The 25,266-nt window shown below is 51.4% G+C and overlaps 13 protein-coding genes across 13 annotated transcripts; 7 read left to right on the top strand and 6 right to left on the bottom strand.

Moving 5' to 3' along the window:
* Nucleotides 1–267: 267 nt before the first annotated feature.
* On the top strand, nucleotides 268–2,061 carry MYCFIDRAFT_40680 (glycoside hydrolase family 47 protein; the record flags this gene model as incomplete). The annotated part of the gene is made up of 1 exon (XM_007924246.1): nucleotides 268–2,061. One exon carries the CDS (start codon nucleotides 268–270, stop codon nucleotides 2,059–2,061), a length of 1,794 nt encoding a protein of 597 aa, XP_007922437.1.
* A 1,336-nt stretch (nucleotides 2,062–3,397) lies between these two features.
* Nucleotides 3,398–4,825, top strand: SAP (SAP peptidase; the record flags this gene model as incomplete). Its single annotated transcript, XM_007925977.1, has 1 exon — nucleotides 3,398–4,825. One exon carries the CDS (start codon nucleotides 3,398–3,400, stop codon nucleotides 4,823–4,825), a length of 1,428 nt encoding a protein of 475 aa, XP_007924168.1.
* Nucleotides 4,826–5,007: 182 nt separating this feature from the next.
* MYCFIDRAFT_171658 (uncharacterized protein) lies at nucleotides 5,008–5,289 on the bottom strand (the record flags this gene model as incomplete). The annotated part of the gene is made up of 4 exons (XM_007925084.1): nucleotides 5,008–5,019; nucleotides 5,040–5,194; nucleotides 5,220–5,234; nucleotides 5,271–5,289. The coding sequence occupies 4 exons, from the start codon at nucleotides 5,287–5,289 to the stop codon at nucleotides 5,008–5,010; spliced, it is 201 nt and encodes a 66-aa protein (XP_007923275.1).
* A 23-nt stretch (nucleotides 5,290–5,312) lies between these two features.
* MYCFIDRAFT_171659 (uncharacterized protein) lies at nucleotides 5,313–5,803 on the top strand (the record flags this gene model as incomplete). The annotated part of the gene is made up of 4 exons (XM_007925085.1): nucleotides 5,313–5,587; nucleotides 5,639–5,678; nucleotides 5,706–5,756; nucleotides 5,795–5,803. 4 exons carry the CDS (start codon nucleotides 5,313–5,315, stop codon nucleotides 5,801–5,803), a joined length of 375 nt encoding a protein of 124 aa, XP_007923276.1.
* Nucleotides 5,804–6,244: 441 nt separating this feature from the next.
* Nucleotides 6,245–6,675, bottom strand: MYCFIDRAFT_82493 (uncharacterized protein; the record flags this gene model as incomplete). Its single annotated transcript, XM_007924656.1, has 2 exons — nucleotides 6,245–6,592; nucleotides 6,646–6,675. The coding sequence occupies 2 exons, from the start codon at nucleotides 6,673–6,675 to the stop codon at nucleotides 6,245–6,247; spliced, it is 378 nt and encodes a 125-aa protein (XP_007922847.1).
* Nucleotides 6,676–7,102: 427 nt separating this feature from the next.
* MYCFIDRAFT_41044 (uncharacterized protein) lies at nucleotides 7,103–9,178 on the bottom strand (the record flags this gene model as incomplete). Its single annotated transcript, XM_007924266.1, has 3 exons — nucleotides 7,103–7,618; nucleotides 7,676–8,500; nucleotides 8,825–9,178. The coding sequence occupies 3 exons, from the start codon at nucleotides 9,176–9,178 to the stop codon at nucleotides 7,103–7,105; spliced, it is 1,695 nt and encodes a 564-aa protein (XP_007922457.1).
* A 60-nt stretch (nucleotides 9,179–9,238) lies between these two features.
* On the top strand, nucleotides 9,239–10,769 carry MYCFIDRAFT_171661 (uncharacterized protein; the record flags this gene model as incomplete). The annotated part of the gene is made up of 10 exons (XM_007925086.1): nucleotides 9,239–9,282; nucleotides 9,328–9,518; nucleotides 9,550–9,593; nucleotides 9,621–9,825; nucleotides 9,855–9,923; nucleotides 9,976–10,083; nucleotides 10,109–10,256; nucleotides 10,297–10,515; nucleotides 10,541–10,582; nucleotides 10,625–10,769. 10 exons carry the CDS (start codon nucleotides 9,239–9,241, stop codon nucleotides 10,767–10,769), a joined length of 1,215 nt encoding a protein of 404 aa, XP_007923277.1.
* Nucleotides 10,770–11,416: 647 nt separating this feature from the next.
* MYCFIDRAFT_112751 (uncharacterized protein) lies at nucleotides 11,417–11,844 on the bottom strand (the record flags this gene model as incomplete). The annotated part of the gene is made up of 2 exons (XM_007925087.1): nucleotides 11,417–11,607; nucleotides 11,658–11,844. Coding segments are annotated over 2 exons (378 nt in total), but the record flags the coding sequence as incomplete, so codon positions are not given.
* Nucleotides 11,845–12,807: 963 nt separating this feature from the next.
* On the top strand, nucleotides 12,808–13,977 carry MYCFIDRAFT_118885 (uncharacterized protein; the record flags this gene model as incomplete). The annotated part of the gene is made up of 3 exons (XM_007925088.1): nucleotides 12,808–13,203; nucleotides 13,273–13,820; nucleotides 13,869–13,977. Coding segments are annotated over 3 exons (1,053 nt in total), but the record flags the coding sequence as incomplete, so codon positions are not given.
* A 36-nt stretch (nucleotides 13,978–14,013) lies between these two features.
* Nucleotides 14,014–16,107, bottom strand: MYCFIDRAFT_202262 (uncharacterized protein; the record flags this gene model as incomplete). Its single annotated transcript, XM_007925089.1, has 1 exon — nucleotides 14,014–16,107. The coding sequence occupies one exon, from the start codon at nucleotides 16,105–16,107 to the stop codon at nucleotides 14,149–14,151; it is 1,959 nt and encodes a 652-aa protein (XP_007923280.1). The 3' UTR covers nucleotides 14,014–14,148.
* Nucleotides 16,108–16,140: 33 nt separating this feature from the next.
* MYCFIDRAFT_171666 (uncharacterized protein) lies at nucleotides 16,141–17,598 on the top strand (the record flags this gene model as incomplete). The annotated part of the gene is made up of 4 exons (XM_007925090.1): nucleotides 16,141–16,150; nucleotides 16,179–17,170; nucleotides 17,225–17,377; nucleotides 17,413–17,598. 4 exons carry the CDS (start codon nucleotides 16,141–16,143, stop codon nucleotides 17,596–17,598), a joined length of 1,341 nt encoding a protein of 446 aa, XP_007923281.1.
* On the bottom strand, nucleotides 17,590–20,071 carry MYCFIDRAFT_88450 (uncharacterized protein). Its single transcript, XM_007925091.1, has 4 exons — nucleotides 19,550–20,071; nucleotides 19,181–19,244; nucleotides 18,934–19,050; nucleotides 17,590–18,877 (listed from the first exon to the last, which is right to left on the bottom strand). The coding sequence occupies exons 1-4, from the start codon at nucleotides 19,631–19,633 to the stop codon at nucleotides 17,910–17,912; spliced, it is 1,233 nt and encodes a 410-aa protein (XP_007923282.1). The 5' UTR covers nucleotides 19,634–20,071; the 3' UTR covers nucleotides 17,590–17,909.
* A 1,565-nt stretch (nucleotides 20,072–21,636) lies between these two features.
* On the top strand, nucleotides 21,637–22,638 carry MYCFIDRAFT_210323 (uncharacterized protein). The gene has a single exon (XM_007925092.1). The coding sequence runs from the start codon at nucleotides 21,728–21,730 to the stop codon at nucleotides 22,370–22,372; it is 645 nt and encodes a 214-aa protein (XP_007923283.1). The 5' UTR covers nucleotides 21,637–21,727; the 3' UTR covers nucleotides 22,373–22,638.
* Nucleotides 22,639–25,266: the final 2,628 nt, after the last annotated feature.

Below are 25,266 nucleotides of genomic sequence, written 5' to 3' on the forward strand. Positions count from 1 at the left end.
CCCACTGGGAGACGCGTTTCCCGCGACGCGAAGTCAAATTGGAGTGGGTCCGTGCTTCGCGAGATAACCTGGGTCACTGCATTCCACCTGCTTGAAAAGTGCACTCACCTTGCTTTGCCGCCATCACTGTTATAATGTTTTCTTCCTCCTTCTGAAGTAGTTTTCCATTCGATGCTGTATGACTAGCTGTTCCCAATTGGATCCAGGACTTCCCCCAACACGTCCGACTTTGTGATAACGACGACATGATATAGCAGGATTTCGACCATGATCAGCCTTCAGCGCTACGCTCTATATGCTGTCATTGCTATTTTAGCAATTATTACCGTGACACGATTCCACGATGGCATAGCGTCGCAAGCAAGAATACATTATGCGGCTTTCTTTCCAAGTGCTAAGACGCAATCCAATGGCCGCTTCGACTGGAGTCAGGTGCCAGTCCACTATGCACCAAAGAGCCTCACCGCGCTACCCAGTGCGAAGCCCCACAAGCTGCCTCAGGTGCAGTTCGACTTTCCGAAGGAGACCCCAGAACACGCCCAGACTCGCAAGGAGAGGCAAGCTGTTGTGAAAGCAGCCTTCGAGCGATGTTGGAATGCATACAAACAATTCGCCTGGATGGCGGACGAAGTGAAGCCAATCAGTGGCCAAATGAGTAATGGCTTTGGTGGGTGGGCGGCGACTCTTGTTGACAGTCTCGACACGCTTTGGATCATGGGGCTCAGAGACGATTTCGAAGAAGCAGTCAAAGCTACCATGACGATCGACCTTGGGAAGGCGACTCAAGACACCGTCAACGTTTTTGAAACCACTATTCGCCATCTTGGAGGCCTTCTCTCTGCCTACGATTTGAGTGGTGACAAACGACTTCTGGAGAAGGCAAAAGAGTTTGGAGAAATGCTTCTGAAAGCGTTCGATACTCCCAACCACATGCCAATCACTCGATGGAAACCGCAAGAGGCACTCAAAATCCCACAGACAGCGGATCCGGTAGTCCTGGTCGCTGAGATTGGATCTCTTACTATGGAGTTTACAAGATTGTCCATGGTCACTGGCGACATGCGATGGTATGATGCTGTCGATCGAGTGATGAAATTGTTTGCGCAACAGCAAGAGGATACGCATCTGCCAGGCATGTGGCCGGTCGTAGTGAATGGAGAAGAGGCCGACTTCACTCAGGATACATACTTCACGCTTTCTGCGATGTCTGACTCCTTGTACGAATACTTGCCAAAGATGCACGCATTGCTTGGAGGTACGGAACCGATATATCAGAAGATGTACTTGAGAAGTATGCAGACCGCCATCAAGTACAACCTCTGGAAGCCGATGACGCCGGAAGATGCGGACATCCTTCTCTCTGGAAACGTGAGAGCTGAAATGGGTGCTCTGCCTAGACTAGAGCCACAGGGCCAGCATCTGGTCTGCTTTGCTGGTGGCATGTTTGCTCTTGGCGGCAGGCTTATGAGCGAAGAAGCTCACGTCAAGATTGGCAGGAAGCTCACTGACGGATGCATATGGACGTATCGAGCGTTTCCCATGGGTGTCATGCCAGAGACATTCGAAATGATACCGTGTCCATCTCGCACAGGCGAATGTCAATGGAACGAACAAAAGTGGAAGGATGAAGTTCTCCGCCACTCACCCGAGGAGGTACAAGACTTTGATCAGATCATGAAAGATAAGCGATTACCCAAAGGATTCAGCGACATTCACGACACAAGATACATCTTGAGACCCGAGGCAATTGAAAGCGTCTTCATCCTTTATCGAGCTACAGGAGACGAGACATATTTCCATCGAGGATGGGATATGTTCACGAGTATTATCAATGCTACAGAGACAGCCATCGCCAATGCAGCATTGGCAGACGTAACGTGGCCACCAGAACAGCTCGCAGCAGCAGGAGCTTCTGTCAAGATGGATAGCATGGAGAGTTTCTGGTTGGCGGAGACGCTCAAATACTTTTATCTGCTCTTTTCCGAGCCATCGACGATCAATCTGGACGAGTGGGTATTTAATACTGAAGCGCACCCATTAAAGAGGGCCTTGCCGACCTAGTTGGTCCGTCGACGAAAACAAATCGATTATTGATAGGTCTCTGTATAGTGGCAACTCGGAATGCAGACACCCGTGTTGATCGCAACGTGTCCACAGTCATCTTCTTGGTACTACATACATCGATTCACTACCGAAACATCGCCCAGGCGGGGAGCCAAGGGCTCTCCACAGAGGCTCAAGTCTTGGCTGCTTGATGCTCGTGTTGGAAAGCCAGCTTTCACGTGCCTGTGCAACGCACCTTCGGAGAATGCGATCCTACGGCGACACGGGGACTTCCAGTAACGTGAGGAGTTCGCAGCAAGTACCAAGTATCTTTTACCTCGCCGCAAGGGACGCGCAAAATCAAGCCGATCGGCATTCGCACAGCTGAAACAGTGCAAGAGCAGTCCCATCTCGGATTTCAATGGACATACAGTTGTGAAACGCGTCGCGATTCATGAAGCCGGACCAAGACCAGCGTATGGATGCTGCTGTGATGCCGAGAGGTGAAGCTTAGGCAGACAGGGCGAGGGCGGAGACAGCAACACAGCACGGCACAGGAATTGCAACAAGCCTTGCTGGCTTGCCCAGGCCAGAAATAAGCTGGAGAGCCGTACATCCTTCCGACTCCTTTGAGGACGCTGTGTCAGTCGTCCAACGGGCTGACATGCATACTGACTGTGCCTGCGGGATGCAGCGCAGCTCACAATTTCTTCCCGAAAGAGCACTGCAACGAGATTCAATGCTGCTGCGCAAACGAACACGAGCAATCAAAGGATGTTTGAACAGCGGTGAATCAAAAAGCAGGCCAGATGTCTTGTCATTCCTTCCAAATCTCTTCTTCCTTGCTATGCTGCACAGCCACGCGGTACTTGACTTTCGGATCTGCGCATCCCAATCGGTCTTGCGAAGCTTAATTGCCGATTGGCAGGTGCGGGAAGAAGCCAAAACTACGTAAGCGACCGCATCTGCAACGCGTACTCTCGGACCTCGTCAGAGCAGTATTCCGATCGATGATATTGCTCCAGGACAGACACATTTCTCCTTCACAACAACACCTACGGATCCGCTTCGACCCCGGGCTCGACGGAGTGCATTCTTGGATAACGTCTCTGTCAGAGCGTCGCTGCCGCCGCTGCTGCCCGGGCTCGGCCGCCGCATCCTTGACAACACCGCCACCGTGAGCGTGACGCCTACGCCTTCTCTGTGGGTATCACGGCCGCGTCATACTCGGGGATTGCGTATGGCCATCGCAAGTCCTTCCCCTGCCTGAAAGGCTCTTGAATCCTTGACTCTTCTGGACAACCTGTTCCATCCACCTGTGGCTTTTTCGCTTTTCCTTTCGTTTGCATTTACGATGAAGTCTTTTACGACTTACGCCATCGCCGCTGGCATATTTGGAGGAGCAAACGCGATCAACTTGGTTAAGCGAGACGATGGATACCCTCCGCGCGTCGTCGAGCATACAATACAACGAAGGCATATCAGAAATCCAGTACAACATGACAGGAATCGAATGAGAAAGCGTGATGGAACGCTCTCGGTCATTCTGGATAATGAGGAGACGCTGTACTTTATGAATGCGACTATTGGAACTCCCCAGCAAAAATTGCGATTACATCTTGACACTGGAAGCAGTGATTTATGGGTGAATGTCGCCGACAGCTCATTGTGCTCGCATCCCAGCAATCAGTGCTCAGTATCTGGAACCTACAGCGCCAACGACTCGTCAACATACCAGTTCATCAACAGCGATTTCAACATCTCCTACGTTGACGGTTCTGGATGCTCAGGAGACTATGCTTCCGACACTGTATCATTCGGCAGCGCCACTATCGAAAACCAGCAATTCGGAATTGGATATGAATCGAGTTCGGCGGAGGGAATTCTGGGCCTTGGTTATCCCATCAACGAAGTTGCAGTGCAGTACAATAACGGCAAAACGTACCCCAACGTGCCACAGTCGTTGTTAAACAACGGCTACATCAACACTAATGCTTACAGTTTGTGGCTCAACGATCTCGATGCTTCGACTGGGTCGATCTTGTTCGGTGGTGTGAACTCGGCTAAGTATACCGGATCCCTGGAAACAGTCCCAATCGTCAAAGAGCAGGGCGTGTATGCAGAGTTCATCATCGCTCTGACCGCAGTCGGCCACAATGGCAAGCAAGGATCTATCGCCAGCAACCAGGCCATTCCAGCTTTGCTCGATTCCGGAAGCTCATTGATGTACCTACCAAACAACATCACGCACTCGATATACAAAGCTACCGGCGCATCCTACGACTCGCAGGAAGGTATCGCATTCATCGACTGCAGCGCAGGAGATTCGGACGAAACGATCGATTTCACCTTTTCCTCGCCCACTATCAAAGTCGCTTTAAACGAACTCGTCATCGTCGCAGGCGTCGACAGAGGGCAAGAAATCTGCATTCTGGGAATTGGACCAGCAGGAAGTAGCACACCAGTTCTTGGAGACACGTTCTTGAGATCAGCATACGTTGTCTACGATCTGGCAGCCAACGAAATCTCCCTCGCACAAACCAACTTCAATTCCACCTCGAACAATATCCTGGAAATCACGAAATCTACGGGTGTTCCTGATGCTACCCCTGTCCAGAACGCAGTCACTAGTGTTGCCGTGCATTCGGGTGGTGCCAGAATTGGTAGTGGCACAAGCGGTACGATAACGTTGGGTGCTGCTGCTGCGCCGACAGTGGCTCCGAGTTGGAATTTGGCTGCAATTGGAGGTGTGGCTATGGCTGGTGCGATGTTTGCTTTGTAGTCGAAGAAAAGAAGGAAAGGAAAAAACCTGATACCCCGAATCTTTTTCCCCCATTGCATAGAGGGTGGGCGTTTGGGCATAGCATGGATGGAGATCACAGCATACGGACATGATGACGATGAATAAATAGCATAGCGCTTCTTGTTTTCGAGCAGTAGAGGACTTTCGGAACTGCGATTCTGTCAGAAGCCAGGCTATATACGTGCAGTGCAACAGAAATTGAAGAATCAGTCCTGTTTGAGTTCACAGCATTGAGCACAGACAGAATTGGCAACCACGAATGATCGATCGCTCTTGCCACAAGTTTGCTGCCATGTATCACAAGACCTTCGCCATAAGACAGCAACATTGATGAGCGATATTTTCGCGCTACACGACAAACAGCATAATGCACGTACGTCAACGAGCACTCGCCCGGAACACTCCGTAAGTTACCAAGCACCACGCATACGCGTCCCATCCATCCATCCGCCCACTGTACCCGATCATGGTGGCGCCACAACCACCACCACCACCACCACCACCACCACCACATCTTCTCAATCTCCCGGCCGAAATCCGCAACGTAATCTATGATTCAATCATCCTCGCAAGTCTAAAGCTTGGAGAAGGAGTGGAAGGAGGAGAATGTATCCCATTGCGACAAGCTTTGACAAAGCAACCCACACTCGCTCAGACATGTCGAAAGCTGAGGAGAGAGGTTTTGTCGATGTGGTACGCACGGGGTGAAAAACTTCTGATCGATATCGAGCAGGATATTGGGTGTGTAGGCGGGGAAGTTTTCACGGCTTTAAGATCGATTTGTTTGATGAGGCCGTGTTATGGATGGGCGGAATTTTGTGTGAGGCCTCCGGTGAGGTGTCATTGGGTTTTGTTTGAGATTACAGGAAAGGGTGAGGGGGGTTTTGAGTGTATGGAGAGGCATGGTGAGGTGAAGAAGAAGAAGAAGAGCGTGCGGGTGTTCGAGAGTATGGATGATTTCGATTCTTTCGGTTTCGCTACATGCACTTCTCGAGGCCGATCTTCGATACCTTCTCAGGTTCGGAAGTGGAGTGGTGAGGGTTTTTGTAAGGCTGAGGTCGTGGAGCTGTTGGGGAGAATGTCTCGTGGTTGGTAGATCAGCTTGGGCGCTGGTAGCTCGTGCAATCTTGCTTGTCTGCAGGCGTAGTCTTGTGGTCCGTCGCATGGGGCGTGTCTTAGGGTGTGCGCGAAGGCACAATGCGTCTGCCATTCCTCGCAGGATCTCATAGGTACTTGTCCGGAGGAGTTTTGGCGAAGTGAGAATCGTAAGCTCAGACTTGCGCGGACGCTCTGCTCGAGAAGCGCTGACTGGCCTCTCGCGCGCCGTTCTGCGCTCGCACACCAAGCAATACCCATGCCCCATATCATCATATCCGTTCACGGAGCAAAACCATCTCTTCACTTTCCCCACCCAAACCACCCGGTCCTCTTCGCATCCTCCTCACTCGGCGGACTCACAACATGCGTATTCTTCAAATACTCCTTCGGCTGCACCTCAACCTCCCTTTCATGTTCTTGATTCATGGCACGCCCTCCTTCCTTTTCCTCCATCGCCAACCTCCTGGCCCTAGCCGCCAATCTCCTCTGCTTTAGTCTTTCAATCTCCTCCCGAATCTCATCTCTTTCAAAAGGTATCTCATGCGTTTGTCCTCTTTTGGGCCAGAAATCGGGGACTGAAAACCGTGAGTCGAGGTTGATGCCGAAGTAGTACATGAAGCCGATTGGGAACATTATGTACATGCCGAACTGGAAGCTGGATTAGTAGGGTAGGGTTTTGTGAGGGTGAAGGAACTGCGCACTTTGAAGACTTCGAGATTTGGGCCTCCCATCTTGGTTGCGACGAAAGTGTTGATGCGGGTTGAAAAGAAGTGGTCGCAATGCAAGTCCAAGTCAATGATGACCTGACCATTTGAAGCTAGGATTGAGCATCACGTGGCGAGCTTTACCCGAACTCCGTAAGAGAGGCGACATATTGTTCACACTGATTGATGAAAGAGTTCTACATTTGAATACAGCCGTGACTCTGATCTATTGGATCCAAGAGTTCTGTTGTCCTTTCTAAACTCCTCGCTAAGATCAAACCATCTCTCTAAGTGTACAAGGCAAGTAATGCAATGATGATGCCGCCTCTCTCCATCCAATGCGTAAGATCATTCATTCGTCCTGAGGTTCCGTGAATGTCATTCGTACACGATACTTCTTCGGTAGCTTCGAGAGCTCAAATTCGGAAGGGCTCAGCGTTAGTTGACATGAATTCTACTGCATGTCGTCTTCCGCGCGCTTTAGTTCGAAGTCTGGGCATTCGAAGAACCACTCTTGGTTCTTATCCCATTTGTACGCCTTGAAGTCGACACCGTATGGCTTTGGCTCTAGGCAGTAGAGCATGCCAAGTGGGACGTCCAGATCGGCGACCTCCTCGCGCTTCAGACCTCTGAAATAGGCCAGAAGCACTCGCGCAACACTGCGGTGCCCAACGAGCAGGACGTGGTCCGTCATCCTCTCGAGTTCAACAATGACAGGTCGAAGACGATTGATGATATCGAGATAGCCTTCTCCGCCCGGGCCAGGGTATCTGTAATGCAGCTTGTCGGCTCTGCGGCTGCGATACTCGTCGGGAAACTGGGTAGAGATGCAGTTGTACGTCAACCCTTCCATGACACCTGCGTTGAGCTCGTCCAGCATGCGCATCTGCTTGGTATCGTAGTCCTCCTCGTTGAAGTACTGCGCAGTCTGAATGCTGCGCTTCAACATTGATGTCCATACGCAGAAAGGCTTCAATTCGTAGCCCAGGGCAGATGCTTCAGTGATGATCGAATCGTTGTCGTTGACAGTGGGCGACTGCGGCTGGTAGTACGGGTTAGGTGGAGTAACATCACCAGGCTGAGGCGGAAAGTGCGTCTTCTTGATGTTCTCCATTTGCTTCAAATCCCACTCTCTACGCTTCTCATCCATAAAGCGCGCTAGAGACTTGGCATATAGATGTCCTTCAGGAGCCAGGTCGCTGTCACCGCCGATCTTGCCAGACACGTTGTCCATGCTGAGACCATGTCGTGTGATCCAGATTTGTCGGGGTGCAAGGTTGAAGTTGAGGAGATAGTAGTTTGCTTGTGCCATGAGAAAGCCCTTGATCTGGTGACTGATGACCTTGCGTCCGACATCGACCATTTGAATGTATGGCATATTGTGCTTCTCCTCATATTCGCCCAATGGGACGTAGGCCTTCTCGTACTCTTGCACGCGCTTTCTGAAATCCTCGAGGGCAATCACTGGGTCCATTTCTTTGTAGTCCGGACCGTTGAGCTTGAGGCGCATGTTTGCCTCCAAAAGATCTTGGTCTACACAGCTCGACTCGAGGAAGAGCACGTTCAGCTGAGGTCCGGCTCTCTCTCGGATGTGATCCATGATCATCTTTCGACGCTGCAGCGTGCTATTTGTGGCATCCAAAATGCCCACGCTGCCGTTCTGGTCCAAGATATAATCTAGGAGGTCGTCCAGTGTTTGCTTGGCGACTTGCTCGCGGATCATAGAGGCTTTCTTGTTCTGTGGGTCGAAGAAGGCCGAGTTCTGCTCGATGTTTGCTTCTTCTTTCTCTTTCTCTATCTTGTCTTCTTTGATCTCCGGCGCATCGCGCGCCATCACGAGGGTGGCCAGGCTCTGCCTGCGCTGTGGCTCTTCTCTATCATGGTTTGTGTTGCCATTCACGTTCGCAATCGAGTCCTGCTTCTCCTTGGCAGGTGTTGCTGGTGCCTCCAGCTTTGTCTCGCCATTAAGGATGATCTGTGCACCGGAATGCTTGTGTTCGTCTGCGGTGTTGGTAGGGTTTCTCGCCAACGGTTCCTGCTGATCGATGATGCTTGGAGTGGTGATCGCAGCCATGCTCTCTCGCATCGAATCGTGCCTCTCGTCGCGTATCTGCTGACTTCTGGTCTTCTCCAACGCATTAGGTCCTCCGGCAACCACCCGTCGCCTTTCTCCGACATTGAAGATTTTCGTGTCATGCTGTAGCCAGTTGAGGTATCTTGCAAGCTTCTTTGTGATGTAGCTTTTACCGCGCGCAGGCAGGCCAACCATGACGATGACCAATTTGGAGCCGACATCCCTTTGCGCGATTCGACCGTCTGGAGACACTTTACTCTTTGTCAACCCAGGAATGTCCAGCGTAGTAGGCCGTATTCGTGGTGTTGATGTGCCCGAGTTCTGTCGCTGCGGAGGCAATATCATGCGACCGGTGTTACCAGGACTGTCGCTGCCATGACTGCTCGGGGCAGATGTGTTGCCGGCCAAGCGCGGGCTGCTGGGCGCTGTCGTCGCAGGGGTATCGTTCAGAGCCATAGTGGCGCTGTGCGGGTCTGGGAGGGAGGCGCTCATGGCTGCAGCAAGTGAGGCGCTTCTATGCTGGTATGGCGGCTGCTTGTGAGGGAGTTGGAGGTGTTCGTGTGAGACATCGAAATGGACTGTAGAGATGGCATTTGAGGCAATAGTGGTGGGCTTGAGGGTCTTGTCAAGATGATTTCGCAACTGGTCCACTTGTTTGTCGTCGGCCGGCGCTACTTCGTTGCTCCATCGGCGCTGATCAAGAGTCTGGCTGGTGTGGTTCCCGTTGGAGATCATGGTAGCTTGGGCGAGTTTGGACTGCTGCGACTGGCGCCTGCGATATCGGCCCAGGTCAGAGGTGTCTTCTGCTACGCAACTGCATGCGCCAGCGTTGTGCGCGTTATGGAGGAAGCTGTCATCTTTATCTGCTGCCGTGAAGTGCGGCATTCCGGGATGTCAGCTCAGGAACGTGAATCAACGTCGTGCAGCCGGCAAGAATAGATTTTGGCCGGGCGCAGCGCCGTCGCAGGATGACGCACACGTGCTTGGTCGGCTGGAGCTGGTGCTGGTGCTGGTGATTTTCGGAAAATGGGCAGAAAATCGGGATGTCTTCTGCAGAGCCTGCGAAAACTGGATCAAAAGCTGGCAGTGCGCTGTGGTTCAAAGTGCAGCGTTGGTGAGGTTCCGCGCCGAGCGGTAGAATATATATCGCTTTGGCTTTTCTTACATACAGCCCGAGCCCTGACCTGGCCTGGCCTGGCAGGTGGCAGCCTTCGGTATCTGTCTTATACGGGCCCCCTTCCTGGGCCGCTGAGCGCCAGTCCGCCGCGAAACTTACTGGTGCTGTCCTTTTCGCCTGAGGCTGAGCGCCACTGCCAATCTGACCCATCAACAACAAATGGAATTTGCACGAGATGGACGATGTGAGCGAGACACGCGCCTGCTCAGCTGCCACATACCGCTGCCAAGGATATCTCGGTGCACAGCTTCCGCCCAGGACCACCGTTGCACCTCTCTCAACGCCCACGAACAAGTCTCCGCCAACTCCGCCAAGCAGGAGTCTCGTCATCGTGAAAGGAAGGATAAGAAGACGCGAGTGATGCCTACAGTATTTGCCTTTGTGTTTTTTTGCCAAGCCTAGAATACTCCGTCCAAGCCATGTCCATTACCCCCTTCAACGGCGACCGAAGTTCCACAAGCAAGCCTGCGGAGACAACGATCCACCTCATAGAAGACTTTTACAATCAAGAGGCCTTTGCTAGAGCTCTGTCCCATACCCTCGTGTCCGACATATCCTACTGGTGTTTGGAAATGCCAGAAGTGGTGACCAAGGAAAGTCCAACAGCTTGCAGCAAGTGAACAGGCTGCGGTGCGTGGGAGCCATCACTGGACGCGTGTGTCAACGGAACCTTCATCACAGCAGTGGGGAATCGATCGGTAGGGGCGACCATGTTCTGGCAATAGCAGTGCTTCGAACAGAAACGCTATCTCCAAGCAGGCTCAACTGTCAAGCATGGGAACAGGGCCATACGACGAATCGCTACACTGCAACACTTTCGCAGCAGCGCTCATAGTAAGCAATGATGCTATGAAAGAAGAGACGAGCTGACACTAGTTTCCAAAGCACAAGAAAGGCTTCAAACCTTTCAGGTGCCCTAACCAGCTGCGAACATGTTGTTCACACACGGATCCGTCCATTAAAACCTAAGTCTTCATCATTTCAAGTACGACTCGGAACAGGGTCATATCTCGCTAGCTACGCTATGGAGGCGCCATTTCGCAGGCTGCAAGTCATCTTACAGAGAACGAGAGGCAAGAACACGTGACCTGCACAAGAGTTTTGTCAAAGGCAACCGCACCACTGGCACCAACCGGCAAGATCACAGGGCTTGTTTCGACCTCATCGACATTCGGATTGGGGGTGATGTCTTTAGGCCAGATGGCACACGAGCAGGACGGACTCTGACCTCAGACAAGGACATGCTACGAGACGGTCTCTTGCAATGGAGGTAGTGCCGAAAATGGTCCTTTACTCAAGGCTACGAGTGGCCCATGGTTGTAGGCGCTCAAATTCAGCTTTCCATGACAAGAGGAACCGAGCGGGATGGCTTCGATGCGCGACGGGTGTCCATTGCATAGCACTTGTGACTGAGCTCTGAGGAATCAGGGCAGACGATAGCAGCTTCTGCTTGAAGCAACAGGCGTAAATAATGAGTTGAGTATTCATTGCGGAGAATCTCCTCCTAGCTTCAGTGTCAATACAAGCAGAGTGACATATGCTGCCACACTCAGGCTGGTCAGCACGACCACCACATTACCACTTGTTCTGAAGCGTCTTCTGCTTAAGCCATCCTCACCGACCTCGCTGAAGAACTGACGATTGCCTTGCATACGCCTGAAAGCACTAACACCCAGGACCCCGGCACCATACACAGCAAATAGCGCTCCTGCCGCGGCGTTAGACTCATATCTGCCATCGAGGCATTAAAGAACTCACCAATACTATAAAACTCACTCGTAAAGATCTTCAAGACCACAAGCGCAAAACTGAACTGACTGAGACTCGTACGAATATACGCGCCCTCAAACGTCCTCTGCGCAGCTCGAATCTCGACCAGTTCTTGAGGCGTGAGAATTACCGACCGAGCTCGATGGAGGCGCAAGCGGTAGCGGTCTGATGCATGGCGAGTCTATGCAGTCTATCAGAGAAAGGCCTCGATGTGACGAATGGTAGGCGCGGCCTCTTCAAGGATATTCCCATGGTTGAGTAAGGGGCTGGGAGCGGAGATTTGATGAAGGGAGGGTGCGTGTGAAGGGTGTCGATATCACCTACTTCGAACATGGTGCGCTATCGGGACATGGTCTTTGACTGGAGATGCGGTCCGCGGTAGACCTGGTGAAGGAGGATGTGGGTTGTTGGGAGGCTGCAGACGATGGACTGCCTTGCAACGATGAGGAATGGTGAGGCGCTGCGGTGTGCAGCGACGTCGTCTTGCCCAAGCTCACAGCTCAGCTCAGCTCACGCCAAGCAGCAGCGCGGCAGACAGGTGGTAGATACACCCTCGCGCGCAGCTGCACTACTCCCACGTCTTTCACAGTGCATGAGCCGGGAGGAGGAAGGGGAGGAGGGCTTTGCGGCCGGCTGGGAATGTAAATCATGCCAGCTTCTTGCGTGGGGCTCTACCATCCCTACCTGCGACCCGCGACCTGGTAGGCTGTAGGCTGTTGGCTGTACCCTCTCACCTCCTCCCTCCACCTGCGTGATGAATGCTAGCTGCCTTTCCTTCCGCGCCTCTTCCATCGCTCCACCACAGTCTCTCCCAAGCGCCGTCCTTTTCCGCTGTACATTTCTGCCGACCACACTTCACGCGGTGGGGGTGCCTCGCCTTGTCCGCAGCTTCCCTAGACATTGGAAGCTCTTCATCGCGCGGCACATACGTGCGCACCGATGCGCGACTCGGCATAGTAAAAGCACTCATTGCGTAGGCACGGGCGATCATACGCCTAGAATATCTCACGACCTACCGAAATCGACATTGCTGCTGGCGACGTCCAAGATGGCGCACGTCGAGGGCAGCAATGGCAATGGCAACGGCTTCACCGCGGTCAACCCCACACCAACAACCGCAACACAACCCGCGCAAACAGCTGGAACCAAGAGGAAACGAGATACGAAAGCCCAATTGAAGTTCTATGCTGTACGTGTGGGAAAAGAGCCTGGCATATACCACTCTTGGGCCGAATGTCTAGATCAAGTGAGAGGATTCCCCAAAGCCATGTTCAAATCCTTTATATCTCTCAGCGAAGCCGAAGCTTTTGTGAACAACGAGGGCACATCAATGGGAGAGCAGAAGGTGACGAAGTGGTATGGTGTGCAGGCAGGTCGGAACCCTGGAGTGTACACCAATTGGCAAGACGTGCTGGAGCAAATCACGGGCTGGAAAGGCCCCAAGCATAAGGGTTTCAAGACGAGGACAGAGGCGGAGCAGTACGTTGCAGAGGGCCAACAGCGATTCGCGAACGCCGACGTGCCAATGGACAGTGTTGAGCCTAGTGAGCCTGACCAGAAGAAGCTGAAGACCAGCAAATCCAAGAAGAGCAATGGAATCAAGCAAGAAGGCAGTTCACCTCCAGGCGAACAAGGCGAATATGAACCTGGAGAAGCACCTCTCCCAGAAGACGCAGAAGACGCTTTCGACAGAGACATCGTGCTCGACCCGACCACAAACGGAGCGCGCTACAAAACCCGAGAAGAACGAGAACGCGTAAAATACCAAGCCGTACGCCCCGTCAAAGACTCGGCAATACGAATCTACACCGACGGTAGCTCCCTCGCCAACGGCTCTAAAAATGCCTGGGGAGGCGTAGGCGTCTACTTCGGTCCTGCCGATCAACGCAACATCAGCGAACCCCTCCAAGGAACAAAACAAACCAATCAACGCGCAGAACTCACCGCCATAGTCCGAGCGCTCGAAGTCGCCCCGAAAGACCGGAGGATCGTGATTGTGAGTGACAGCAAGTACGCCATTGATTGCGTGACAGAATGGTTCCCCAACTGGCAACGAAACGGCTGGGTCAATTCTTCGCGGAAGCCTGTAGAAAATAAGGACCTCATTCAGAAGATTCTTGATATGCTGGGCGAGCGGCTTCGTTTGAATGCGTATCGGCTGGAAGATGATCATGATGATCCTACGACGAGAGACAAGAGATCTTATTGGGATCATGGTCCGGGTGGTGTTCGGTTCGAGTGGGTCAAAGGTCATGCGAAGGATGAGGGGAATAATGCTGCTGATGAGCTTGCTACGGCTGGGGCTAGGACTGCGAAGGAACTTGGAGCTGAGGTTAGTCTTGATGAGGAAGAGTAGGAATTCATGAACTGTGAAGAAGGGCTTCAGGTTCTTGATATCGCTTACTTCCAGTGGTGTGAACTACCACCGGCTCGAAAGGGCTAATATCATGCTCCCAAAACACTGTGATCATCAGCATCATCACTTCTTCTTCCCCTTCGTCTTATCCACCACCTCAACCCACCTCCTATCAACCCCTCTCTTCTCCAAAGCCTTAACAACCGCATCCTTCTGCGGCCCCTGGATCATAACCTCCATAACCTCCCTCTCATTCTTCTTCGCCGCGCCCGCAAGAGCCTCCACAGACGTACTTCCCGCACAAACTTTCTTCAACTCATCCGCCAAAACTTTCGGCTGAACATAATAGTTTTCCAACCCAGACACTTTTGTCACCGTTTTATTCCCACTTCTGGTTTCGAGGGTAATGTGGATCTTTGGAGGCGTGCCGGATTTAGGTTTTATGGTGGATGGGTCGGCGTTGTTGCGGATTATGGAATAGGATGTTGACATGCTATGGAGGATGCGGTCGATTAGGGCGTCTCGAGGCACGGAGCCTTTGGCTAGGACTTCTTTATCGAGGGGCCCGGAGCCGTCGAAGACGGAGTTGGCGAGGATAGGGTTGAGTTTTATCAGGCGTTTGTTGGTTTCTGAGATGAGGTTTTCGCTTTCGATGTAGGCTGTTATGAGTTCGCGGACTTCGAGTGGGGCGTAAAGGGTCTTGATGCCTTTTGCTGCGTCGAAGACGGGCTGGAGTTTGGAGGTTGGTCGGTAGGATGTTATGACTTGGAGCTTTTGGCCGACTGATTCGTCACCAGTGTCAATCTTCTCGGTGGCGAGGTCGCCTCGTCCTGTAGAGGTGCCGCCTGCTGTTTCTTTCTTTGGCAGGCGGTAAGGCTTGAAGTTGATGATGGCAGCATCGTCGAAATCAATGTCTTGTACGACAACTTCATTTCCGTCTCGATCTTTGGTTTTGATGATCTTCTCCTTGTCGAGACTCTTGACGAACTTTTTGATGTTTTTCCACGAGGTCTTCTTGATCTGTAATTGCTGCGCTTGTTCGGGCGAGTATGCGGGTAGAAATGGCTGGACCAAAGTTGCCATCACTGATGACTGCTGTAGAGGAAATACTAGTCCGTGGTTCTTGGCGTCGGGGTTGGTGGTCTTGAAGTGGTGTACACCATACAGGAATGCATTTCGGAATGCATCGTCGATCTCCTTCGGAGTGAGCTCTTTGGCCTCAACAGTCTCTACCAGCGCATTCATATTCTCAGTTGGTTTGTTGGCTTCAGCTTGCACCTCGCCCGTAACAGCTCCTCCACCACCATTTTTCCCTAGCGAAACCCCACCTCCATCTTCCTGCTCTTCAAGTGCAAGATTTTGCACTTTGTCTATCAGTCCTCGCTCTTCTAGCACTTTTGACCATCCCTCAATCTCTTGCGGCGGCTGCTGTCCAGGCTTGGTAGCTGTGCTGTAGTTCCAAAGCTCGTCTCCTTGCCAGTGCATGTTTTCGACCGCGTGTCCTTTTGCTCCTCGCACCTGCTCGAGTGCACCAACATCGATCTCGCAAATACCTACAGCGATTGGCACTGAGGGTCGATCTATCCCGGCTATTGCAACAATAGCTCCTTTCTTCGCCCGCGATGGAAATGGAGGGCCAGCAGCAAGTCCGGGAGTCATCAGGTCTGCGCCTCCTTGCATCTTCTTTATGACGATGTCCGGTGTGTGCAGCAATGGGACAATGTCGGGATTCCGCCATAGCGTGTAGACCGACGGCAGTATACGCTTGTCAATGTCGAACCACAATATCCTGGGCTCTTCTCCGTCTTGTGAGCCTAAGTAGACTGTTCCCGAAGCCTGTTTCAATTCAGGACCGTAAGTCGTAGTGAATCGCGCTGATTGAGCATTGTCGGGTAGCAAGGAGTTTCGTAAGCTGGTTCGCGTCGCGGCAGCTTCAGCCTTCTGTTCTGGAGTCTGTTCGCTGTTTTCTGGGCCGGTAACTTTTTCAAGGCCATATTCGCTGATGATCTGGTCTGCGAGCTTGCGTCGATCCGAGCTTCGTACTGGAGCCAGCGGCTTGATGGTTGGCTTCTTCTTGAACATGTTGCTCAGAGCTCGGGAATGACTGACTTGTACATGCAAAAACGTCTACGTTGGTGTGGAAGGTGTGGAAGCAGGGTCTGTGGGTTTGTTGACTTGGCCTGCTCGCCTGAATGGCCGGCTCCATAGCGCGGTGCTATACCATCCCATCCCAGCGCGGGCCACTCCAGGTAAGAACGACTGGTTTGTCTTCTTCACAGAAATCGTCGAATCAAAGGTTCATCCTTGTTTACTCGAGTGCGCCTTCCTGCGGCATGCAGTGACCTCATCACACAAGCAGTCAAGATGGCAGCATTACCGGACTCCCTGCAGTCTGGCAGACACAAGACGCCTGCCTCTCCCCTACGACCCAGCTATGTCAATCGAGGATCCCAAGTCGGACTCCTGCGCCAAATCCAATTCCGCATCAACAGAAGTCTTTGCTTGTGTCGAGCTGCTGGAGGCCATCCTTCTACAATTGCTCATACCCGACCTTTTGCGCGCTGAGAGAGTCTGTAAGCGCTGGCGGCGTGTCTTCCGAGCCTCACCTCGACTGCTGAGATTCGCCTTCCTTGGCTTCGTGCCTGAAACTGGTCATCTGTCGAGATACGTTTACAGCAATTTTGCTCCATGGCAAGGTCCTATATCACTACCGCATCCCATCCATCCGAATCCGAGTGCAATCGAGGGAAGTACTTCTCTGGCCACAACCGAAAATGCCACCGGAACAAAGCTCGCGGTATGCTTCAACCCAATCTTCCCATCGATACACAGCGTGATTCGTCTGCGACCAGACCAATTCCGAACATCTCTGGAAACCTGTCAGTCCTGGTTTGATATGTATCTCACCCAGCCTCCGACAAACTGCGTCCATGTGACCCTGTACTACACCTCAACTCGGAAGTCCTACCGCAAGATCCTGTTCAACGTCTCGCGGAGAACGCACAAGACGAATGCCACTTTCAACTTGATCTTGAAGCGAGCCCATGGTATTAGAGCCAGGGATATCTTGACGGAACTGAGAAATTCAACCCTGCATAGTGGCGGCCCCGACGACTGGCAGAGGATTGATATTTATATTCCTGGAGTGACGCGAGGAGTAAGCAACCTGACCATACCTGGGGTCTTCAAGCCTGATTAGAGGTCGCCCTATGGCTGGTGTGCGGACCTGGACGAGCTGCGACGTGTATTGGACCGACCGGACTTGGTAGTCTTGTCGAGAGGATTGATGGAGGGGCATACCGGCGCTCTATACTGGAAATTTGGATCCGAGCACTCAGGGCAAGATTCATTCGTGGTTGCCTTCGTAGCGCCACACGAGATATCAAGGGAAACACCAATACCCACACCGGAGTACCTGCAGTCGCACAAACATATGATTCTGCCATCTCCGCGCCCACAAACGGACGTGCTTTCCAATACCTGAAGTTCATAGAGAGCCGAAATCTTAACGACACATCATTGTTTTTGCATCAAATTCTCAATGGACGGCAGGGAAGACAAGCTCTTGCATAGCGGTTGGTATATTGCGTACACTATAAGATGCTGCATGGATAGCGGTCGTATCAGATACAGAAGTCGAGTTGTTTGTCTTTCTAGATGTTCTGTGCTCGCCCCCTTTCTTTTCAAAGAATGTTTTGTTATTTTGCTCCTTTCTGTCTCATAACGCTTTCAAAGGGTATCGTGTCGTAAAGCAAAGATGGATTCTCAAAAATCCACCTCGATCTCCGCGGAGATGAATATGATGTGTCCAGCACTTAAGGACCCACGTATCATACAAAATGTACGTTGTCATCTTGTTGTCGTTGGTGGCGAGAAAATGTTTCTCAAATCTTCTCCTTCATCTCAATGGCAGTGACGTCAGTGCCATTGATATTCGTGCTCGGCCGCAGAGAATTCGCCCCTTTCGGCGGCGTCCAAGTCTCCATTTTCGACGGCTGGGGTTTCGAATTATTCGGTTTGAACATGCCGGACAGAGCATGACCATGTCCGTGATTTCCTTTCTTCCCCTCACGTGGCTTCGAAGCCTTTCTCGCAGGCACAGCAGCATCGGAGGTCAGAACAGGCGTCGTAGCCTGGTTCTTCAGGAGAGGTTTATGGCCACCAGCAGACTCTGCAGGATCTTCTCGTTGGTTACGTAACCACGCTGCGAGACTTGCGCCTCCCGGGTAGCTTTGAAGAGATGCTCGAGCGTTGGATGGGACTATGCGTGGTGTGGGGGGAGCGTTGGAGTTTGACCAGCTCCAACGATCTGGGTTTTGGGTTTCTTCGGGTGAGTCTCCTTCGCCTTTGAGGGGCCATTCGTTGTCACTGGCTCCGGATAAGTCTGTTGAGCGGCGAGTGAAGAGACCGAGGCCGGGGTTGTGTGCGTTGGATTCTTTCATGACCGGGAGATCCAGCATGGTTGCGCTTGACCTTTCTTGAGGTGCCATGTGAGCCTGAGGTGGCTGCGATAGAGGAGGCGAGAGTTGAGTGGATGCTTGTAGTGCTTCGGGTGACCCGACTTTCGGGGGATGTAAGGACTTCCAAGCTTCAGGTGCGCTCAGCGGGCTCCTTTGGGCAGCATGAGGAGGATCTCTGGCTGCTTGGTTCGCCATGTTAGTTACGGAGTCGTGGCCAGCTGATCGTACAGAGAAGCGGTCACTGCGGTATATCGGTAGAGTTGCCATGTTGTCGTTACCTGCCGGAGGGTGGAGAATCGTGCTGTTGGATGGCGACTTGGAGCGCGCGGAGGAAGCGCGCTTGCGTCTTCTCCACAGGATGTAAATGATAACGGCGAGAATCAACACGCCTCCTGTGGCTCATGTCAGTATCTCGCATATGAAAAAAAAAGTCGTTGATGCATCATACCGACACTCGCTCCAATAGCGATTCCCTTGACGGTACCATCTGATATCCCCCCTCCGCCCTGTTGGTTTTGATCCCTATTGTTGTCATATCGCTGATTACGGTTGTTGTCGTTGTTCCCTAGAAAGAAATATCGTATTAGATACTTTGTCGCGTGTGGTCGGTCAGCTTGAGTGCCTACCCCTACCATTTCCATTGTAGTCGTTATTCGACCCATTATTTCCCCGGTTTGAGTTATTGTCGTTGTTACCTCCCCGTGAGCCTTGGTCACCTTGTTGGTTGTTCTGATCGTTTCCTCCCCGCTGCCCATTCGACTGTCCCGTTGGCATAGGGCTAACTATTGCAATACCACCGCCAAACGGCCCTCCTGTATTTGAGCCTTGATTGCCATTAGTTGAGCTTTGAGTCTGGACTAAAAGGACAAGTGTCTGTGTAGGGGCCGATCCAACTGTCGGCGTTCCTCCAAAGTTGTTATTTGAGCCCTGTTGCCCGAGAGAAGACGATGGACCATTCGAGCCCGAGTTCTGCTGATTGTTGGAATTCTGCTGTCCCTGCTGTCCCTGCTGTGATGTTCCCGATGTCTGCTGGCCTTGTTGACCGGTGTTCGTCTGTGACTGACCCTGCTGGGTCCCAACATTGTTGCCAGATTGACCAGATTGACCGGATTGACCAGATTGACCGGATTGACTCTGCTGAGAACCATTCTGACCGTTGTTATTAGTCGAGTCTCTCTGGTTCGAAGACCATTGCTGTGACTGATTACTTTGGCCGTTGGACGAGCCGCTGGACTGTCGGTCTTGATTGTTTTGTCGCCGCTCCATTGAGTAGTATGGCGAAGGGAGGCGTACGCGATAGTAAAGCCCTCGACCAGGGAGATACCTCTGACCGTAAAGCGAAATCCTCCAGAAAGTCAGTTGTGGGGAGCTGCACTTCTAGTATGGTGGGAAAGTGTGCGTGATCATGAAAGTGGTGGCCAAGAGAGAAGGTTTGGAAGAGAGGCGTTCGGTTGCTCTGCATGGGAGAATCGACAAGCAGATCCAATACCCTTCCAGCGATCTTAAAGTCAACATAGCTCGTGCTGGCATTGTAACATGCTGAGAGCTTGCAGTGATGCGTCCTTCTTCATCAGGGTCGAAACAAGATGCCGCATAGCAAGACAGGCTTTCGATGATGCGGTCGAACTACATCATCAGCCTGGCTGCATTGCGGTTCGCCAGCATATCCTGGCTGATCTGGGCTTCAAGCATTTAATATATGGTTTGATCGGGACCAGCCAAGGGTCTCTGCTTGCAGCACAGACTGAGTAGCGCAAGGATGAGGTACACAAATTGCTTCCAGGCTGCACAGACCAAGAGAGCGAAGTAATAGTTCGGCACATAACTCCCGACAGCAAAGTGGAGTTAGACCTTCCTTGGGGTTTCATCTGTCTGAAACAACTGAGCTCCCAATGTTCAGGGCGAACCCAGCAGCAAACCGGTTAGCCCCGTATACTTGACTGTCATATCGGAAGGTATGCCTGAGAGAGCTCGGGACGCGGTTCAATGAAGAAGGGCCAACGACTGTCACATCGTCATTTTGCAGAGAATTGGGATCAATCTAAGCTGCTACGTCAGGGAGTGAAAGCAGGCTCTCATCAAGTACGTTTCATAGGGTGGAGAGATCTACATACAGTGATCTTATGCAGTAGAAGCAGAAGACCAGCGTACGATGAGCTCCCCGTCCAAAAGACGATGCCTCGCTTCTTGTAGCCTGACTTTTCCCTCCATGTGCTCGAACGTATTGATCATCCAGCCAATCCGATGCTATAGAAATGTCGGGTGATGGAAGCTCAGGAGGGTGAGGGCGGGCCGATAGCTAGCATGAGTCGCCGTGGCCGCTTATTAGAGTTATGTCAGGCACGATAAGTATCGAGGCTTCGAAAGACAATCGCTTGGCACGAAGTTCATCAAGTATGCGTAGTGGTATCCTCGCTCGTTGGACGTTTCTCGAACAGCGCCGACTATGCTCCCAAACAGATGGCTGTACCGAAGTTCTGAAGGGCCAAGTGTGGTCGTTCAGAAGCATCCTGTCGCCAACCATTTCTGCCAGCCATGCAGGGATATCGACGCAGGGCCACTACGAACTGGGGCAAAGGCAAAATTGGTGGCGGTTCTGCAGGTCGACAGGAACAGTCGACTCTGGAGCACTAACGAGAATCCGTCGCACATGTCGTCTGCACGTCAACTGCACGTGGTGCTGAAGCGCTGACGCTGGCGCGAAGATGAACAACCAGCGGAAAAGAAAAGGAAAGAAAAGAAAAGAGAAGAAAAGATAATAGCGAGAACGACCTCAGGCACTCGGCTAGCCAAGCCTTGGCGGTGTGGCGTCAAGTGATGAAGCCACACGGACCGGATTCACAGCACAGCACAGCAGCTCATCGCAAAGAACAATCCCGATCATGATGTGAAGAACCGCGTCTCAGGCGTCAAATGCCGAATGGAAGGGAGTATGGTACAGTAGACGCTGGCTGTACAGGTTCAGGTTCAGCTCTTCCATTGTGGCGCTGCATACACTTACATGTGCTCCACTGCCCAGCCGGCAGCTGCAGCTGCGTCATTCGTTCGGGCTGTGCGAATGGACGACTGATCACTCAGCCCCTCATCGCGTTGACCGAGCTCGATATAAGTCAAGCACTGCGCCTGTCTTGCTCTCCACTCTCCATTCTGATCCTGAATCACACACACACTCCTCTCATCAGCGGCAAAGCGCCATACCTCCCACACAAATCGACCGTCTCCATCACAATCACAGCATAACCATGTCCGGGCCCTACGATAATCAAGGCGGCTACGGCTACAGCCAAGGAAATTATAACCAGGCTTATCAAAGCTACGATCCGAACTATCCACAGAACGGCGCCGGCTACCAGGGCCAGCCTCAGCAAGGCTCATACCCGCCTTACGGCGCACAGCAACAATATGGAGGACAGCAGCAACAATACAGCGCTCCTCCCGCTCCAGACTACGCTGGAGGTCAATATCATCAAGGCCAACAGAGCGGCGCGCCCCACTATGGTGGCTACAACAACGGCCAGTCTCACAATAATCAGTCTTACGGGCAGCCTCACAATCAGTCCTACGGCCAGACACCGGGCGGAGTTGCTCCCCCTCCACAAGGCTATGCTTTCAACGACAACCAACAGCAGTATCTGCAACAACATCCTCCCTCGAACCCAAGCGATCCCATGAATCCATACGGATATACTCGAGATCCAGCCGATCCAAATAACCCGCAAGAAGGCGAGCGAGGCTTCATGGGAGCTGTTGCAGGGGGACTTGGTGGTGGGTTCCTAGGCCACAAAGCCGGACATGGAATCCTTGGTGCTCTCGCTGGCGCCTTTCTCGGCAGCAAGGGCGAGGACAAGTGGAAGGAGAGCCACAACAAGCCACACAACCGATACTGAGCGTCTCCATTCTCCGTAGGTTCAAGGCAGCGCAAATTACTCGCTGGACATAAACTATGGCCTTTCCCTCAGGCCACATCTTGGGGCTGTTCATTAGACGGGTTTCATCAAAGCATTGTTTCTTCTATGCGAGGCGTTCGGGGGGTCTGAGATCGTTAAAATGAAACACGACACTACCTAGCAATTAGCAGAGAAGAATCGGACCAGAGAATGACAAATTGATATACTTCTCCAGCATAATCGCATGTATTCTTGAGATACACTTCACATGCCTACTGCCGCATACTTCTCCAGCATCATCTTTCCAAACTCTCTGCTGACGTCGCAGCAATTAAAGCATTGGCAAGACCTCGATTTGATTGAACTGCCCTAGGGTAGAATAGCTGCTTATCTGCACGTCCCATTCGATCCAATCCTCGATAATAATTGCTCGTACCCGTGTATGTATCCATCGATGCACGTCACAATCACCATGCTTTCAAGGAGTCAAGCCCTCAAGGGTTCGAGTCATGGTTCATATGCTGATCGGCCGACGGCGGTAGATGAGAGTCAACAGGCAATTGGGTTCGTGCGTAATGATGCGTCCCGATGCGAGAACCACTCGGACTCGGTTCTTCGATTCGGACTGCATTGTGCCGACAGCGGCTACCAGGCAAACTTCACGACACCCAGCACAACAAGAGCCGTGTGCCTACAAGAGTCTGGTGGCAATGCATTGTCACTGGCTTTGCACCGGCCTCGGCATGAGAACCATCACCAACTGAAATGCATATCTACACGATGGACACGAAGCCCAATGAGGTCAGCCAGAATGAATCTCCATGATGTCCACTGTCAATGTCCAGCACTTCGTCCTTCTGCCTTGCGCCCCCGCATTATTCCTCGGATACCGTAGAAACTGGTTATTGCGCCCATGGGCTTATTACTGTATTGTATTAGACCACCGATATTATTAGGTGGGCCTACCTGCCAAGGTGGGCTTAGTAACCAGTGAAAACCTTGTCGCGTCGCGCTCTCGTGCCTATAGACCTCGAATTTAGTGCTATTATAGGTCGACGATATATCTATAGTATAGCAGCCTTGAAGGTGTTGTTATAGTAGTTGTTATTATCTCAATAGCGCCTAGTAATCTATAGAAGGTAGCGAGGTCTACCTAGTCTAATCGGTCTACCCTAAAAGCGAGCTCTTCTAAGGCTACGAAGAAGCTATTTATACTACGATTAAAGCAGTAAGAGATCTTCGGTTATAACCTATTATAAGCAGGCGCGAGCGAGTCGTTCTCGAAGAAGCCGGTAGTAGATTTAGAGGCGATTCTAAGGCATATTAAGGGTAGTAAGAAGGTCGTTTTACCTAGCAAAGCGGCTATTAGAACTAGACCTAAATTGAAGTCGTAGGCTTACTCGTATTCTTAGGCTAAGCGCCGGAGGTTAAAGGTGCTAGAGACTAACAAGGCGCGCGCTCCTAATAGCGATACGGACTCGCTCGGCAGTCGCCTATACTAGGTAACAATAGAAGATTCGATAGTAAAGGAAATAATAAAGTAGGTCGCCGCTAGCGAGCTTAATAAGTCTAAAGATAAGGAGCCTAACCTAGAGGCGCCGATTAACGCGTATAACGAGCTTACTAACGGAAGCGATATTAATAAAGGTAGAAGAGTTACTATAGCCGAGACGAAGGTTAGTATACGGCGGAGGTCCTACGTCCGAGAATTTAAGCTATACGTTGTTAGTTATAGGAGGTCTAAGAAGGCGCTATATCGACTTAAAGGAGGCAAGGTTAAGGTCGGGCCTGTATCTATTAACAAGACTGCTCGGAAGTTTAAAATAGACCGCAAACAGGTGCGAGAATAGTGTGCTAATAAGGACAAGATTCGAGCCTTAAGGAAGGATAGTCGTTAGACTAGCAATAGTAAGAGATTAGCCCTCTATCTACAACTCGAGGCCGCCCTTTATAAGGGCATAACCTAGGCACGTAAGTAGGGCATTAGAGTAAACAAGGCCTAGATTCTAAGAGCCGCTTAGAAGATATATGCTACGCTATATCTAGAGAAGGTTTACAAGCTTAATAGTCGCCTAGAATACGTCGATTTCAAGTTCTCTAAGGGCTAGTTCTCCGGCTATAAGCGACGTTAGAATATTAGTCTTCGGCGGAAGACAAAGACGGCTTAGAAGGCGCCTAAAGAGCTTGTACTGTTTATAATCTCGTAGCTCTAATTCAACCGTCGAAATAGTATTTATCGACCTAGTAAGACACCTAATCTAGTTACGAAGGGTCGCTATTCCCCTAGACAGATTAGTAATATAGATTAATCGCTATTACCCTTCGACTTCCGCGCTAATAAGACGTACGATAACAAAGGCGCTAAGACGGTACGAGTAAAGGTTAGAAAGTCTAGATAGGATAAGAGACAAGCGACTTTCTAAGGCGAGGTCTATAGTAATAGTATACAACGAGGCAAGCCGCTTATTGTTTTCCGTAGTAGTCTAAAGTATCTCGATTTACTATACGGTAAGTACGAGAAGAAGTTCTACGATACTAGCGTTTATGTGCTATTCTAAGAGAAGGCCTAGGTAGACGAGGATATAATACTTAAGTAGATTAAGAAGTTATAGAAGTTCTTATATATACCTAGCCTCGGAGAGACTAAAGATATGCCTCGTTTGCTTATATTAGACGTCTACTCGGTATAGAAGACTAAACGAGTCTTGAACCGCTTCCGTAAGCTAAATATAGTTACTTCCTTTATTCCTAGTAGCTATATAGGCTATATCTAGGCACTCGACGTATCTATTAACAAGCTTCTTAAATTGTATATTAAAGAAGCCTACGACGACTATATCTTCTATTACCCTAAGAAGATTAACTAGCCTATATACGAGCGGCGTGTTTTTATA

This window comes from Pseudocercospora fijiensis (assembly GCF_000340215.1).
Source record: "Pseudocercospora fijiensis CIRAD86 unplaced genomic scaffold MYCFIscaffold_2, whole genome shotgun sequence".
In the NCBI taxonomy this organism is placed as follows: Eukaryota; Fungi; Ascomycota; class Dothideomycetes; order Mycosphaerellales; family Mycosphaerellaceae; genus Pseudocercospora; species Pseudocercospora fijiensis.